This window comes from Daphnia pulex, chromosome 1 (assembly GCF_021134715.1).
Source record: "Daphnia pulex isolate KAP4 chromosome 1, ASM2113471v1".
Taxonomy (NCBI): Eukaryota; Metazoa; Arthropoda; class Branchiopoda; order Diplostraca; family Daphniidae; genus Daphnia; species Daphnia pulex.
In genome coordinates this window covers 2965600-2980865 of record NC_060017.1, presented here as the reverse complement: position 1 = coordinate 2980865, position 15266 = coordinate 2965600, and the positions used below count along the sequence as shown (strand labels likewise).

Below are 15266 nucleotides of genomic sequence, written 5' to 3'. Positions count from 1 at the left end.
GATTTTATTGCTAATGGTGGACTCGGTGCCCGGAAACACTCGAATAGACAGCGAAGGTTTGGATGTCGGTTAGCATCAACCTTGGCCTGTTGGCAAATGCTGACGACAGAAAAATATTAAACGATCAAAAAGGTTATTTTTTATTGTTAAATAGGTTTCCCTTATTTCTTAAGAGAAATTTCTGTTGAATTCTTCAAGGAGATTAAATTAATTATGGTTCACAAATGCCGGTGGTTTACGTTTTGATTGAAGTAAATCGATTGATCAAGTTTCACTTCCGTGTACTTTCTTCAGCACTCAATCTGTTATGGCCGTTTCAAAAACAAACACCGACTCTATAAGCTTATTATCGAGTGGGAGTAATTCACCAACATGGAGAAGTTGTAGTTATTGTCTTAACAAAATATTCAAAACATCAGCAGAATTTACAAGGTACAATACAATTCATTTCAGCAAGTTATAATTAAGTACTTTTATTTCTAACCTTGTTTTGTAATAAATCTTAGACACTTGAGAGATGATCATTGTAGTCAGGAAGGTGGCTCATTTGTTTGTCGGTATGGCTATAATGGAGTATGTACATCATTACCAGTTGAAGGGGTGAGCGATAGAGACTACGAAGACCATGTAATGAAACACCATGCTAAAACACAGGATGGAAAAGATGCAGGTACATTTTCTGCATTATAAATGTGATAACAATTTAATAAACTGTTATGTGCTACACAGGCATTTTGTGTGGGATGACACCTTCTCCGCTTCAAGGGCATCTCTATAGATTAAGCTTGCTGTCAGATGGGCCAGCTTGGAATGTCAATGCAGCTTGCCAAAACATGGCAGCAATTTTAAATGATCCAAAAAAAGGGAAACAGAAGGATTTCTTTACTAGAACATGGGGGGATGGATTTGTAGAAAACACTACTATTCCTGAAAGTCTCCTACTACCCATTGTTGATGAAGCTTATTTCACACCATACCTTAAGAAAATTTCCAAAAGATACAAAAAGTCTTCGAAAAAGTCCAGTGTAACATTAGCAACTGAACAAATTACAACAAGATCAACACTGAAACCCATTGGTAATCCAATTAATTCAGTAAATCCTTTTATTTGAAGAAATATTTTAACCAAACTTTTTGTTTTGAACAGATGGAAATGAGGGTGACTTGAGTGTTATTCCACAAACTTTCTTGCAGCCTACATTTAACCTAAGCCAACCAGATACCTTTCACAAAGTTTTCCCCTTCATCAAAGAGTCAGGATTATCGCACGTTTTGGGAACGGGGAAAACACTCCAAGAAAAACTGAGCTATTATTTGGACTTGATAGAGATGCAAATAGCTCATCAAATTTCCCATAAATCGGAAGACTTCTTCCAGGCTGTTGCTTCGCATGATGCCGTACGGGAGGAATTAGGCAAAGCGCTGACGGCGGTTAAAGCCTTAAGACTCAAAGTCAATCATGTTGATGCTACGCATGTTCAGGGGTCGTTGAAAGGTGTGTTCAATATCATTAATCTAATTATTGAATTTATTCCATTTTTCTTTAATTCCTCTCAGTATTACAACGGCAAGTTGCTCGACAGAATTATGCAATTGTTTATCGTAAACTAAAACTAATGGCGACTGTGCATCAAACCCAGCCGACTATACAGCTTCTCCTCTCTACTTCTGATTTCGTCGGCGCGTTGGATCTTATTGGGACCACACAAGAGGTCGTACAACAAGAACTGATGAGCATTCACTGTTTCCGTTATCTGAGCTCGCAGTTGAAAGAAATGGAGAATCTTATCGAAAATTTGCTTTCAAACGAGTTTGAACGCCTCACTACCGCCGAACTTAATCGACCCCTCAAAGAAGATGTATTAGTTACAGAAGAAGATAGATTGACTGCTGTTCTCTACGGCATGTTACGACAGAGGCGTTATAACTTCATTGAATTATTTAAAGGTACTGCTTGATGCACTTTTTGCTAGTGCCGATGTGACTGATAATCATTTTTCCATTTTAGATGAAGGATTGACCGCCATGAAAGCCTTGATGAAACAAACTATTGTAGAAGCTCTTGCAGCCAACGACACCGACGTTGAAAGAGGTTCTATGCTCTACGAGCAGCTCAAGCATTTAAACTTTGTGTCATGGACCAATTTGATGCAGCGATGTATGACAAGTTTGAAAGCTCTGCTCAACCGCATTCGTGCCATTCATGACATCATGGCCCTTGTACTTGCCACGGAAACAAGCCGTCAAGAAGAGGTATTTTTCTTTTCGGACATCATTTAAACAAATGACTGAATCATTTTTGATATTGCAGGTTGTGGTAACTGAAGATGATAGACAGAGACTACAGCAGTCATTAAAAGAAATGATACAGTCACTTTGTGATTCTGCACATGATCAGTGCGGACGTCTTTTATCATCGCGTACCAAAGATGGTGCTTTATTAGAAAGGGTTTCTTCCCAGGAATTTGTGGCTCTGGCAAAACTTATAGAGACTTTCGTGTTGGATTGTCACAATATAAGTGGACACAAATCCATGGGTTTGAGATTAGCATTTCAGGTAATAATAAAATTTCGTGTTTGTAATGCTGAATAACAACACGTTTTGTTTGTTTGTTCCAAAGGGTCAAGCTACGCGTTTCGTTCAAAAATTCCACGAAGAACGTCGTTCTAAATTGGGTGCTGTCTTGGACAGTGAACGCTGGAGGCAGGCCGAAATAACACCGGATATCCAAGCAAATGTTGACACCTTTTTCCGTTCACCTAGACCTAGTGATGCTACTGCCGCCCCATTCAAAAGCCACCCTGTTTCAGAAACGATTATAGTAAGAGGCGAGTCGTACGTGGTGGTGGGTGCAGCCTTATTCTTTCTTCCTCAATTGTTGGAGTACTGCAATTGCGTGGACAATCTTCCGACAGCTGCGCCAGATTTGCTCACTCGTTTGGTGGAGTTATTAAAAACCTTTAATTCCCGCACTTGTCAATTAGTGCTAGGAGCTGGTGCTCTTCCTTTAGTTGGTCTAAAGACTATTTCAAGTCGTAATTTAGCACTTGCGTCACGCAGTCTGCAGCTGATTGCTTTATTCATTCCATTACTCAAGGCCCACTTTGAAGAGAGGCTTGCACCTAAGCAGAAGACAATGATCAAACATTTTGATCAAGCTCTTAAGGTACTAATATTTCAGCTACGAACTTAATTACACGGTATAAACGAGTAATTTCATTGAAAATTACAGGACTTCACCGATCACATAGCGGAAATTGAAAATAAACTTCTCACTCTCTTAAGTGAAATGGCTGAAAGTTACCTTTCTTCTTGGGAAATCAAGCCTCCTGTCCCTTCCGTTGCCTTTCGAGCGATTAGCAAACAAATGGCGAAACTTCACGAAGCTATCAATCCCATCTGGCCCAGCAACGATGTCCAAAATTTTTATAGTAAATTTAATGCCTCCCTAAAAAAATCATTGCAACATCATATCTCCAAGCATGGTGTTCAAAATAACGGAGGCCCACAGCATGGGTAAGGATCAATAATTTGATTTCATATCTAAAATGGGACATTTATTCATTCTATTGATTGGACATATAGATTGGTGACGTCTGAGCTGATATTTTACGTTTCGAGTCTCAAATCTCTGAATGTCTTACGCGATGATGAGACAGTGGAAGTATTTTCGAAAGATTTATGGAACGTTCCGCGATGATTCGATCTCGACTGGAGTTTCAACTTCTTGCTCGTCACACCCTTCTGCTGCGATAGACCAAATGAAGCGACTTGACTTGGACTTTTTTATTCTTAGCCAGTTCGCTTATTGATCGAATCTTTCAATGAGTGCAGCTTAGAGCACAGACAAAAGAGCAAGCTAACGCATTTCTAGTCGTCTCTATTTTATTTGTTGTTTTGTTTTTGGCAACTCAATGTAAAAATCAATTTGATTCTTTACGTTGCACGAAAAACATATTTCCATACAAGTTGCCAATCGCGAACTATCATTGCCAGGCTGGAAATATTTTCTGCCGGTTGACTGGCTTATGGGCTTGTGGCAGTAAAAGTTATGTTGCAAGTCACTTGATTTGTAGTTTTACATAGTTAGTTGGGGTTGCAAAGAGAGACGATTATATCATGTATAAAAAAATATACGCATCGATGAATTAAACATCGATGTAAAAGAAAAATATTGTTTGACTATATTTCTCTTCTATCGTTTTAAATATTATTTTAGAAAAGGTGAACTTAGGTTTTTAATTTCGTTGAAGTTAGCTTTTTGTTTCGCTAGAGGGCTTAAAGTTGGAAAAAACAAGCAGACAGCGTGTTGCAACGCTAATTCTCATATGCTTTTACGCCTTCCAAAGTCCAATTTATTTTACATGTCCTAAACAGTTTTCGAGTTTCAATAAGTTCCAACAATATTCTAAAATGGATTCAGATTTGTGTACAATTTACTGTGGGAGTCTATCGCCTAAAGTTACAGAGGAAATACTTCATGAACTTTTCTTACAGGTAATCCCGCCTTTTTCATAGTAAACATAAATATAACTCATCAATGCTTATTCCTTATTTTCTCGTTCGTTCATAGGCGGGGCCCTTGAAATGCGTAAAAATACCCAAAACTCCTCAAGGTGAATCTAAATTGTTTGGATTCGTCGAATATCAACATGAATGTTCAGTGGACTATGCTATACAACTCTTTCACCATACTACCCTTTTTGGCCAGGAACTTCAACTCAAAAGGAGGAAACCAAATAATCCTGAGCGGGTTCCCAGTTTACCATTTCCTGGAATGCATCGTACAACCAGCCTTCCAATCATGATGAACTTCCCTATGCAGCCACATCCATTGTTTTTTAGACCACCATTTATAGCAGGTATCATGAATCCACCAATAAACATGCTCAACTTTGGACTTGGAATGTCACCAGCTGTCCCACCGATGCCTACCCATATCCGCTTTGATGTTGAAGGCTTACCAAAAACAGATTCCAACCTTATTCCAGCCATATTTCACGGACAATACAAAAATTCATTTGTGGCACCACATCACAGCACAGGTATAATTTTAGACCTGACATATTAATCAGATATATTTACCATTACTTTTTCCTGTTCCAGCTCATTCAAAAGAGAGGCATCAAGATTCATCTACCTCATCAAATCAGGATGTCAACAATAAAAGAAGACATGGTAATCACAACAATGGTAACAACAGCAATCATTCGTTCCATCCAGAGGAGAAAAAATCGAAATATTCAAATTCAGAGAAGCGCGAAAGTGTCCAAGATGAAGGTCAATATCGATCAAGTAATTTTCGAGAAGGTAGGCGTTATCAAGGAGGTGACCACCGATCGAGTAAAACAGATCATTTGGAAGTTTATCAAGATGGTAAACGTCACCGCGGGGATGATCATCAGCGGAGCAGATCTCACCACGATGATGGGCATCAACATAGCAGATCTCGTCGCGATAGATCTTATAATCAAGATCGGCATCACAATAACTATTAAACAACATGACCTCTTTCAGTGACAAATAGTTCAAATAATTCGGGAAATATTTCCTTGTGCTGTTTTTTGTATTGTATTAATGAATTGTGCGTTTTTCAATACCTACAAAATCGCCTGTTTTGACTCACCTGAATCAGTGTTTTCTCAAACGTCTCCCTTTGTCACTACAGCAGCATTTCTAATAGAAAAAAAAGCAGTTTTTAAGAAATAAATACCGTCGCCCATGTATAACATGCCAATTTAATTGCTGAAAAGTTTTCAAGGTTTTCTGAATTGCCGAGTTCAAGTTTTTAACGAGACAAGTTTGATCAGGACCATTAATTAACATTTTATTTTCATCCTTTAATTAACACAAGATTCGGAAGTTTAAAAATGGTCTGAATGTTGACCTCTGAATCTATCAAGGATTCTTGTAAATGAGAGGTTAGTGAACGAGACAGCTTTGAAATTACAAACGTCACCAGACAAAATTCCGCGTTTCCACAACGGGTGCGATGTGCTTTCGAAAATCAGACAACCCAATAGTTACCCAATAGCTACGAACTCCTCCGAAATTTCGAATAGTTTAACTGGTTGAATGAAAGTTTTTGTCTCTTTGATGCTTATGGCAACTTTGAAAAAAAGTTAGGACTTTGTAAGGTATTTTGCATGAATGTAATATCAACTGTTGGTTGGTTTGAGAGAGAAGGCAATTAGAAACTTCATTAGCTGTTGCACTGCAATTAAATTACGCAACAATTTTCTTTAAGTACGTTTACCTCGTGTACCCAGTGATTTGCAGTTTCCAATATCAGTCGGCAAGGAGAAGAGCAATAAAGCATGAACTGGGTTGCCGTTTAATTTTTTGTAAAGTAAAGTGCTGCTGTAAATGCGATAACTACAAATTTTAAAGTTTTCTGCGATTTTTAGTGCGACCATTCCTTATCTGTGCGTAAGTTAGTTTTTTGGTGGAAGATGCATGGATTTTTGCACACAAAAAAAAGAAATTTGCAAGACTACGACTTAACAAACTTACAATCAGCTTAAAAGATATTGGTTGGTTCAATCGGCGTTGAACTTTTGTCCGGCCTTTGCCCCTACAGACATATGTGCGCGCAGTTTAATATTAAAATCGCAGGATTTTTTCCCCCAGTTGTATGCCTGGAACACAGTAGTACTACGGTTCTTCATCGTAACTTGACCATCGAATTTTTAATGTTGATCTTTCATGATTTACCGATTAACTGAACATCATTTATAACTTATAATCGTAAGCTGGAGCTTCTCTGAACAATAGGTATACTCTATCGATATTTTTTTTACTTTTTAAAAAATAAAACAAAAGGATTATACAAAGACAGAAAGGCGGTGAATGACCACTGCAAGAAGCTGATAAATTAATTTTTAATACAGCTTACATTATTGGGGGTTGTTCACCCTGAAAAGGGTAATGAACAGCAATGTGACAGTCAGGAAAAAATAAGTTATAGAATTTCTGACAAGAAAGAAAGAAATCTGAAAACTTTTATTTAGCAATAAAGTTATAGAAGATATTTGATTGAATATCTGTGGGGAAAGCGACAATGGACCACATAGACACTAGTCCTTTTAACATGTAGACACTAGAACTTTACAATAGAACATAAACATAAGTCAGTTATAGTGTCGTCAAAAATTTACATTTTAAAATTTAGCTAGGTCTAGTGTCTCTACTTCTAGTTCTAGCGTCTTCGAAGACATTTTAAATTTTAACGTTATAAAATTTACAAAATCCAAATTAAATTTTTTAATTCCAAATTGTCAAAGTTTTAACATAGTTTTAAATACTGTTTAGTTCTAGTGTCCTATAAGCTATTTCTAGTGTCTCCTTAATTTAAAAGTTAAAAAAGAAATGTTTGTTCTATTGTCTTCGATAACACTATGAGTGTTAAATGTTAAATTTATTTTTTAAATTTCGATTCGAGATTTTCGATTTTCAAAAATATCCTCTTAGAGCCTGGTGTACTTAATGCTGCCATCTAGCGATAGGTTGGCCAACCCATGTCTGAGTGCACAAGTGCAATATATCGCACAGGTCTGGCGCCACTTTTCCTCTCGCGCTTCCCTATTACGCTAGTGTCGTCTGGTGGGGAACGGCGACAACTCTATTTCTGTCAACACCATTCTGCATGCAAAAGGACTTATGTAGTGCTCATGTAATCTCAATTGTTATTTTATTATTAATCTATGCATTTTAAAGGTACTACATCTTCTAAATCCCTAAAAACTCAGTGAAGATGAGACTAAGGTTACAAGAATTACACCATTCCCCCCTAAGTCTCAGGAATACATAGACATTTGCAGCAGTGTGTACGTGGTAAGCAAAAAGAATTGTTGGTGTACAGCATTAATACATTTTCCCTTTATAACCAGGAAAGATTATTATACCCCATGCTTCAATTGAATGGATTACCAGCATATTTTCTGAATATATGGAGTGGTAGCATAGCATATACTAAATTCGAAGATGCAACACGAAGAAGAAGCTGTGCATTTGTGGAATTTTGTGATTCCGAGTCAGCTGCCAAAGCTGTCACAGTAAGTGTTCTTTACATATTTAGGCAGTAACAATTAATACCTAAATGGAGACAATGCTGAGAGCTCATTCAAAAATTTTATAGGAATATGCAGCCTCCAGCGAGTATCATGTATTGACTGAAGATCCAGGGCAGTCATGTAGTATTCAGGTGTTTGATGCAGAGTGCGTAAACTACTTTCTAATTGAACAATTGAAAGTTGTTCACTTTACCTTTTTTATTTATTTTAATTTGATTTTGTTCTTACAGGAGCCAAGACGAAAAGGGGGACAAGAAGAAAACGAGCACAAAACTAGACACGCGGAGGAAGCAGATCATTTCCAAGTTCCGTGTGTTGAATGCTCAAGAAACATTTTAAATATTATTTGAGAAATACAAATTTTTAAACACGCACCAATGCTTGTAGTGTACCCGTGTTAAACTTCAATAAAAAAGATATGATAGTTCAAAAAATGAGAATTTATTAGTTCGTTCACTATTAACAAAAGGTTGACTCTTTGTATTTCAAATTAGGATTCCGCGTTGATAATGTAGTGTATTAATGCAGTATCTTCCCTATTTCATAGATGGAAGTCTGAATAGCATGAGCTAGAGCATGATAGCTAGCGTCAGTTTAAACATCTTCCGGCATGAATTAAAGGTAGATGCATATAAAATGCAGTGTTTTTTAACTCATATTCGGGTTCCGCGTGAAAATCTGAGTAAGAACATTCATCTGATTACTATTGGCGGACGGCTGCATTAGCATGATTTGCGTCAACGTGAAAAATCGTTCGACGTGAATTACAGGCACACGCATACAAGAAAGAGTTTTTTTGAACTCATATTCGGATTCCGCGTAAAAAGTTTAGCATAAATTATTGTTTTAGTTATTTTTGCGTTATCCTGTGCAGCACGATGTGCGTCAGCGTGAAAAATCGTTCGGCGTGAATTACAGGTACACGCATATAAAATAGCCAGTTTTTCAAATCATTTTTGAATTCAGCGTAAAAAGTTGAGTCTACTTCATAATTTTCATCAATATTAGCGGCAGCCTGCAAGAGTTATTCGTTTTTGACGAATTTTTTCATAGAAACAAAACGACGCAGTTCTCTTTTATTATCTAGGCGACCTTTTTTCGAAATTTTTTTTTGTCGCAAACGACAAATTCCCCCCTAAAATAATGAAATTAACACCTGATACTCAAATTTAAACGCTGAATCCATAAATGAAGTCAAATACCGACTTTTTTTTATGCATCTACCGTTATTTCACGCCGAACGGTTTCTCACGCTCACGTAAAGCACGCTATACACTACAGGCTTCCGCCAATAATAATAAAGTGATAGTTTTTACGCAAGTTTTAACGCGGAATGCGAATATGAGTTCAAAAAAACTCTATATTATATGCATCTACCCGTAATTCACGCCGGATGGTTTTTCACGCCGACGCTCATCATGCTATGCAGGATAACGCAAAAATAACGAAAGATATGAATTATGCTCAACTTTTGACGCGGAATCCGAATATGAGTTAAAAACTATATCTTATATGCATTAACCCCCGTAATTCACGCCGGACGGTTTTTCACGCCGACGCTCGATCTATGCAGACTTCTTAAAATAATGGAAAAAATTACACTACACTCAATTTTTCACGCGGAATCAAAATTTGAAATAAAAAACAGTCTAACTAACAAGTGAATTCTCATTATTTAAAATTTATATCTTTTATTGTTGTCTTTTATTATGTATTACATGGATACACTACAGGCATGTTAAGTGTCTTAACGAATTTGTATTTCTCATTGTAGCATTTAGCATTTTCTTGAGCATGCCGCACCATGGAACTACAGTGTCTAGAGGTTCTTCCAGGGTTCTTCCGTGTCTAGTTTTGTGCTCGTTTTCTTCTTGTCCCCCTTTTCGTCTTGGCTCCTGTAAGAACAAAATCAAATTAAAATAAATAAAAAAGGTAAAGTGAACAACTTTCAATTGTTCAATTAGAAAGTAGTTTACGCACTCTGCATCAAACACCTGAATACTACATGACTGCCCTGGATCTTCAGTCAATACATGATACTCGCTGGAGGCTGCATATTCCTATAAAATTTTTGAATGAGCTCTCAGCATTGTCTCCATTTAGGTATTAATTGTTACTGCCTAAATATGTAAAGAACACTTACTGTGACAGCTTTGGCAGCTGACTCGGAATCACAAAATTCCACAAATGCACAGCTTCTTCTTCGTGTTGCATCTTCGAATTTAGTATATGCTATGCTACCACTCCATATATTCAGAAAATATGCTGGTAATCCATTCAATTGAAGCATGGGGTATAATAATCTTTCCTGGTTATAAAGGGAAAATGTATTAATGCTGTACACCAACAATTCTTTTTGCTTACCACGTACACACTGCTGCAAATGTCTATGTATTCCTGAGACTTAGGGGGGAATGGTGTAATTCTTGTAACCTTAGTCTCATCTTCACTGAGTTTTTAGGGATTTAGAAGATGTAGTACCTTTAAAATGCATAGATTAATAATAAAATAACAATTGAGATTACATGAGCACTACATAAGTCCTTTTGCATGCAGAATGGTGTTGACAGAAATAGAGTTGTCGCCGTTCCCCACCAGACGACACTAGCGTAATAGGGAAGCGCGAGAGGAAAAGTGGCGCCAGACCTGTGCGATATATTGCACTTGTGCACTCAGACATGGGTTGGCCAACCTATCGCTAGATGGCAGCATTAAGTACACCAGGCTCTAAGAGGATATTTTTGAAAATCGAAAATCTCGAATCGAAATTTAAAAAATAAATTTAACATTTAACACTCATAGTGTTATCGAAGACAATAGAACAAACATTTCTTTTTTAACTTTTAAATTAAGGAGACACTAGAAATAGCTTATAGGACACTAGAACTAAACAGTATTTAAAACTATGTTAAAACTTTGACAATTTGGAATTAAAAAATTTAATTTGGATTTTGTAAATTTTATAACGTTAAAATTTAAAATGTCTTCGAAGACGCTAGAACTAGAAGTAGAGACACTAGACCTAGCTAAATTTTAAAATGTAAATTTTTGACGACACTAGAACTGACTTATGTTTATGTTCTATTGTAAAGTTCTAGTGTCTAAATGTTAAAAGGTCTAGTGTCTATTAGGTCTAAAGTAGGCATGCCTATCTGTGTGATCACTGTTGTTAGCTTATAATGTCGGGTTAGGGTAGTAACATTTAAGAATTCTATATGTTTTGAACTTTGAAGTGAAATATGTGGCGAAATGTAATAGACACTATGGTTAAAAGACAAAGGTTTGAATTTATGACGAATTATTAATATCGAGATCCTTGCTTGACTAACAACAATATTGTGTTTATTCTTAATTCGGTTTTCTGACAGATTGCCCAGCTACCTATTTGTCTAAATTCTCGTTTTCGTATACATTTCCTATTGTTTGCATTACCTTTCCAGATACAATCGAAAGGCGCAAGCCCATTGCGAAGTTGACTTTAACAAGACTATATTCATAATTTCAGTCCAAAGTGCTATTTTGCAAGCAAAGTCAAAAAGAAAGAGTATGCTTGTCAGATATTGATGACAGACAGTGGACAAAAAAAAAATAATATAAAATTTATTGTAAGAGATGGCATAAAAATATAAATACACCCAGTTCCTCTTACACCTTCCGACAGCGTAGACGTCAATAGATACTTCTTTTTCTTTCTGGTACCTCCGGTTGTATTATTCGTTCATGAGATGCTGCGTGTGTTTTCCTTTTACGCTTCCGAACAATGCTTATTAAGGGAGACCATCAATGTCAAAGTACGTGCTGTACGTATACCTGTAAAGTACAAACACATAAAGTGATTAGTTCGCGTTTTACTCATTCATCTTGAATGAATAAAACAATACATTTCGGACTATAGGACTATATAGTTTAACAACGACGATTACTCAGTAGGCACACGTCGACGCTCTTGATAAAATCTAATTAAATACTTAAATCTCGAGGTTTGAGATTCGTATAGTGGGACGTTCTTATTACTTTAGTTATAACCGCTCCATGACAAATTTTGTATGAATTCCATTGAAACCTTCTCCTATGTCCAAATGAATGAGTCGCAGACAGTGTTTTATTCTAGTTATATCCTCTTACACAGATGCAGGATGTATTATCTCATACCCTACTCATGATTTAAAATGTCGTCAGGGTTCGTCAGCACTAAATGACATATAAATTCGCTTATATAGCTCGTTATATGGCTCGTTATATAGCTCATACATATATAGTTATATAGCTCCACCGGCTGCTGCTGTCTTGATTCCCACGATTGGCCACGACTCTGCTGTAAAGTGAAGCTACAAACACGAAAGAAAAAACATTAGTTCACAACCTTGTGCAAAAGAGCGCAAAAGAGAAAATTAGCCAAGGTAGAAACCTTATACATATTGGGAATAAAACTTAATATTGACTAATATTAATATATACCATGAATATTATATATATTATAAATTGTTATGATGAATTGATATAAATTTTAATGTGCCAAATTTTATAGATTTTATATAATTTTTTTTTTTCATATTATTTGATTTAAATTTTTAGTGGCTTTTGGCTGTTTTTGGCCCCTTCTTGTAGCGTAGGCCGTGGTACGTGTAGGCCGTGGTACGTGTAACTTAGGCCGTGGTACGTGTAACTTAGGCCGAGGTACGTGTAACTTAGGCCGAGGTACGTGTAACTTAGGCCGAGTTACGTGTAACTTAGGCCGAGTTACGTGCCGATTAGAGAAAGCCGGCCGACATCACCTAATTAGACTAATAAGACATAACCTAATAAGACACGTACCACGGCCTAACTTTTCATAAATGTGGACGGCCTGCCGGCCGAGGAATAACGGCCTACCGGCCGAGAAAGAACGGCCTGCCGGCCGAGGAAGAACAGGAGCACATTTGTCCATCCTGCGCTATAAGCTACACTATTTTACATCTTCCGCTGTCAATCATTTGGATCCGTCTACTACAGTAACCATTTTTGTTTGAACTAATATAATTTTTTCAATGACGGATTCTATTTTTTTTTAATGAAACTTCCCAACTCCCGTGTGAAACATAGCTTCGCGAAAGTACACAAACGCTTTATAAATATATGGTGTAATTATTAAAGAGGTTGAACCGAGCTATTGACGATAGGTTATTACCTTGTTTTTTTTTTTCAGTAACTTCATTTCTTTTTTGCCGTATCGATATTCCTTTTCGCTATACTGGAAACTATTTAATTGTCGCAAAAAATATAAAAAAGTGGAATCAATCTTGAGTTGTCGACAAAACGGATTTTTCGATAGAATGTATAACGTATACGGAAATGCCCGGAGAATGGTCTCCATTTCGCTGAATAACGTCGTTGACTCTATAAGTGTATTGTCCTACATACTGACGAAAAGACTATATGCGTCACGCGACCAAAATAGGCGGATCCTTTGAGTAGCTGAACCATCTGGTTGTCTGCGGATGTTGACCCGATATCAGACGCTTCGGGTAGAAACGCAACAGGACGCTAAATGTCGAAGAAAAAGAGCCATCAGGTATTAAGCGATGACAGATCGAGATACATTATGTCGTTCACTGCTACTTCGTGGGCTATGTTCATCACTGACGAACTTTACTTGGACTTTCGACGTCTCAGTGAGCAAGAAAATAACAAATGTATTCGTGTAATGAAAACTAAACGAAATTTTATGCACCGTATATATATAGATAGATTTTTGCAATATATTTTATGCAGCGATAAATATCGCGTTGCAGTGATGCAGAAAAACGAGACAATACTATATAATGACCAGACGAAAAACCGGCTGCACGGAAGTATAGGTTGCATAGTTACGCAGTTCCGCTTCGTGATTTTGTCCTTCTCATATATTCTCAATAGCCGAGCCGATGTAAGTTTTAATGTTACAAATCTAAATATTCTATTGCTGACCTAGTTCCTGATGACACAAAAAACTGGTCACAGGATTCAAAAATGTAATAAAACTGCACGGCTTCCTTGCGTTTTATTCAGAAGTAAAATGGCGAAAAAATCTAACACCAGCAAAGAAAGAAATACATGTATTATGAGGTTTGAAGACGACTTGTTGCTTAATATTGAACCCACGTAAGATTCTGCTGTTGCCATCCGACGAGATGTTAAAGAAAAAACCGAGTCCGAATGGCTAGCGCAAATAAAAAATACGGATAGAATCATCAAGGTTTAAATGTCCTCGTGAATTTTCCGGAAAAAAAATGTATACCATGCAGCTACAACTGTATGGCGCGCCTGATGCTGCTTACTTAGTTCCTGAATTTGTAAGCGGATGTAAAGTGATTCCGTTCAGGGATACACAAAACAAAATTCGACGACATAATTGATGTGAATTGTGAAGTTCTTGCGATGCGAAGTGCAAGGTGGATCCTGGGAACATGGGGGCGTTTCGTTGTGTTCTGTAGCATTACCTCCATCGTGCATAAATTACTTTCTTGTTTCATTGTTGCATCCGCTCCAAATTTGAGCAATTGAAGAGAATAAACAAGCGGGCGTCTATATTACTAGCCAGACAAACACGACGGTGATTCCTTATGCTGGATGCATCATTAATAATGTCGATTGGGACCATGTTTTTTTCCACATTACGTAACTTTGGAACCATGCCCCCAAAACATATATAGTCTTAATGTCTAGCTCAGGGATTTATTTTATTAGGATAGGATTTATGTAAATTTACTATTATTAGAACATTTATGTAGGTATATATCTAAAGGCGTATCAAATTCTTCGGTCCTATTAGACTACATACGAGTGTACCAACTGATCAACCCCAGCAGGCACAATTTCCGTTTCCTTGTTATATTTAGCCGCGCTTATAGCCCATTCATACACTGCCTGGTGTGCGCTCAAGCATTGGATCGATTGTAAATCTTAAAACAAACAAAGTGGATCGTGCAAAGGTTTTGATGTTGACATCACGATCACATTCAAGGATTTATCTTGTGTGCTACTTCTTGTACAGTTGTTTTTTTCTGATTTAGTTTTCATAGAATTTTTTTCGGGTTGTCAGTTTTCAACCTTTAGTCTTTTCAAATGTCCTACTGAAAAAGACCAATAATTGCCCTTTGTCTCCTCCAATCACAGACCTTTAGAGATATCGCTATTCATTTAAAAATTCAGATTGATAAGCCTGTGCACCATAT

At 37.0% G+C, this 15266-nt stretch overlaps 2 protein-coding genes and 2 long non-coding RNA genes across 7 annotated transcripts; 3 read left to right on the top strand and 1 right to left on the bottom strand.

The window, feature by feature from the left end:
- Positions 1-26: 26 nt before the first annotated feature.
- On the top strand, positions 27-4173 carry LOC124193607 (vacuolar protein sorting-associated protein 54-like). Of its 2 annotated transcripts, XM_046587523.1 has the most exons (11): positions 27-132; positions 199-432; positions 507-670; positions 730-1077; positions 1148-1495; positions 1558-1947; positions 2009-2253; positions 2312-2557; positions 2622-3167; positions 3234-3517; positions 3587-4173. In XM_046587523.1, exons 2-11 carry the CDS (start codon positions 308-310, stop codon positions 3699-3701), a joined length of 2811 nt encoding a protein of 936 aa, XP_046443479.1. In that variant the 5' UTR covers positions 27-132; positions 199-307; the 3' UTR covers positions 3702-4173. The 2 variants fall into 2 exon arrangements, with proteins under 2 accessions (XP_046443479.1, XP_046443472.1); XM_046587516.1 differs by having other exon boundaries at positions 43-432.
- Positions 4174-4289: 116 nt separating this feature from the next.
- Positions 4290-5727, top strand: LOC124193635 (RNA-binding protein 7-like). The gene is made up of 3 exons (XM_046587560.1): positions 4290-4498; positions 4575-5046; positions 5108-5727. The coding sequence occupies exons 1-3, from the start codon at positions 4415-4417 to the stop codon at positions 5497-5499; spliced, it is 948 nt and encodes a 315-aa protein (XP_046443516.1). The 5' UTR covers positions 4290-4414; the 3' UTR covers positions 5500-5727.
- A 1623-nt stretch (positions 5728-7350) lies between these two features.
- On the top strand, positions 7351-8447 carry LOC124198709. 2 transcript variants are annotated; one of them, XR_006876833.1, is made up of 5 exons: positions 7351-7662; positions 7718-7834; positions 7891-8055; positions 8139-8218; positions 8304-8447. It is a non-coding gene; the product is annotated as an uncharacterized LOC124198709 (long non-coding RNA). The 2 variants fall into 2 exon arrangements; XR_006876754.1 differs by having other exon boundaries at positions 7544-7834.
- Positions 8448-9744: 1297 nt separating this feature from the next.
- Positions 9745-10921, bottom strand: LOC124188784. 2 transcript variants are annotated; one of them, XR_006872488.1, is made up of 5 exons: positions 10610-10921; positions 10438-10554; positions 10217-10381; positions 10054-10133; positions 9745-9968 (listed from the first exon to the last, which is right to left on the bottom strand). It is a non-coding gene; the product is annotated as an uncharacterized LOC124188784 (long non-coding RNA). The 2 variants fall into 2 exon arrangements; XR_006872484.1 differs by having other exon boundaries at positions 10438-10726.
- Positions 10922-15266: the final 4345 nt, after the last annotated feature.

Excerpts from the sequence above, each read along its gene's own strand:
- LOC124193607 (XM_046587523.1), top strand. The coding sequence starts at position 308 with ATGGCCGTTTCAAAAACAAACACCGACTCTATAAGCTTATTATCGAGT. Across the intron at positions 671-729 it reads ACAGGATGGAAAAGATGCAG|GCATTTTGTGTGGGATGACA; the intron begins GTACATTTTCTG and ends TGTGCTACACAG. Across the intron at positions 2,558-2,621 it reads GTTTGAGATTAGCATTTCAG|GGTCAAGCTACGCGTTTCGT; the intron begins GTAATAATAAAA and ends TTTGTTCCAAAG.
- LOC124193635 (XM_046587560.1), top strand. The coding sequence starts at position 4,415 with ATGGATTCAGATTTGTGTACAATTTACTGTGGGAGTCTATCGCCTAAA. Across the intron at positions 4,499-4,574 it reads TTCATGAACTTTTCTTACAG|GCGGGGCCCTTGAAATGCGT; the intron begins GTAATCCCGCCT and ends GTTCGTTCATAG. Across the intron at positions 5,047-5,107 it reads GGCACCACATCACAGCACAG|CTCATTCAAAAGAGAGGCAT; the intron begins GTATAATTTTAG and ends TTCCTGTTCCAG.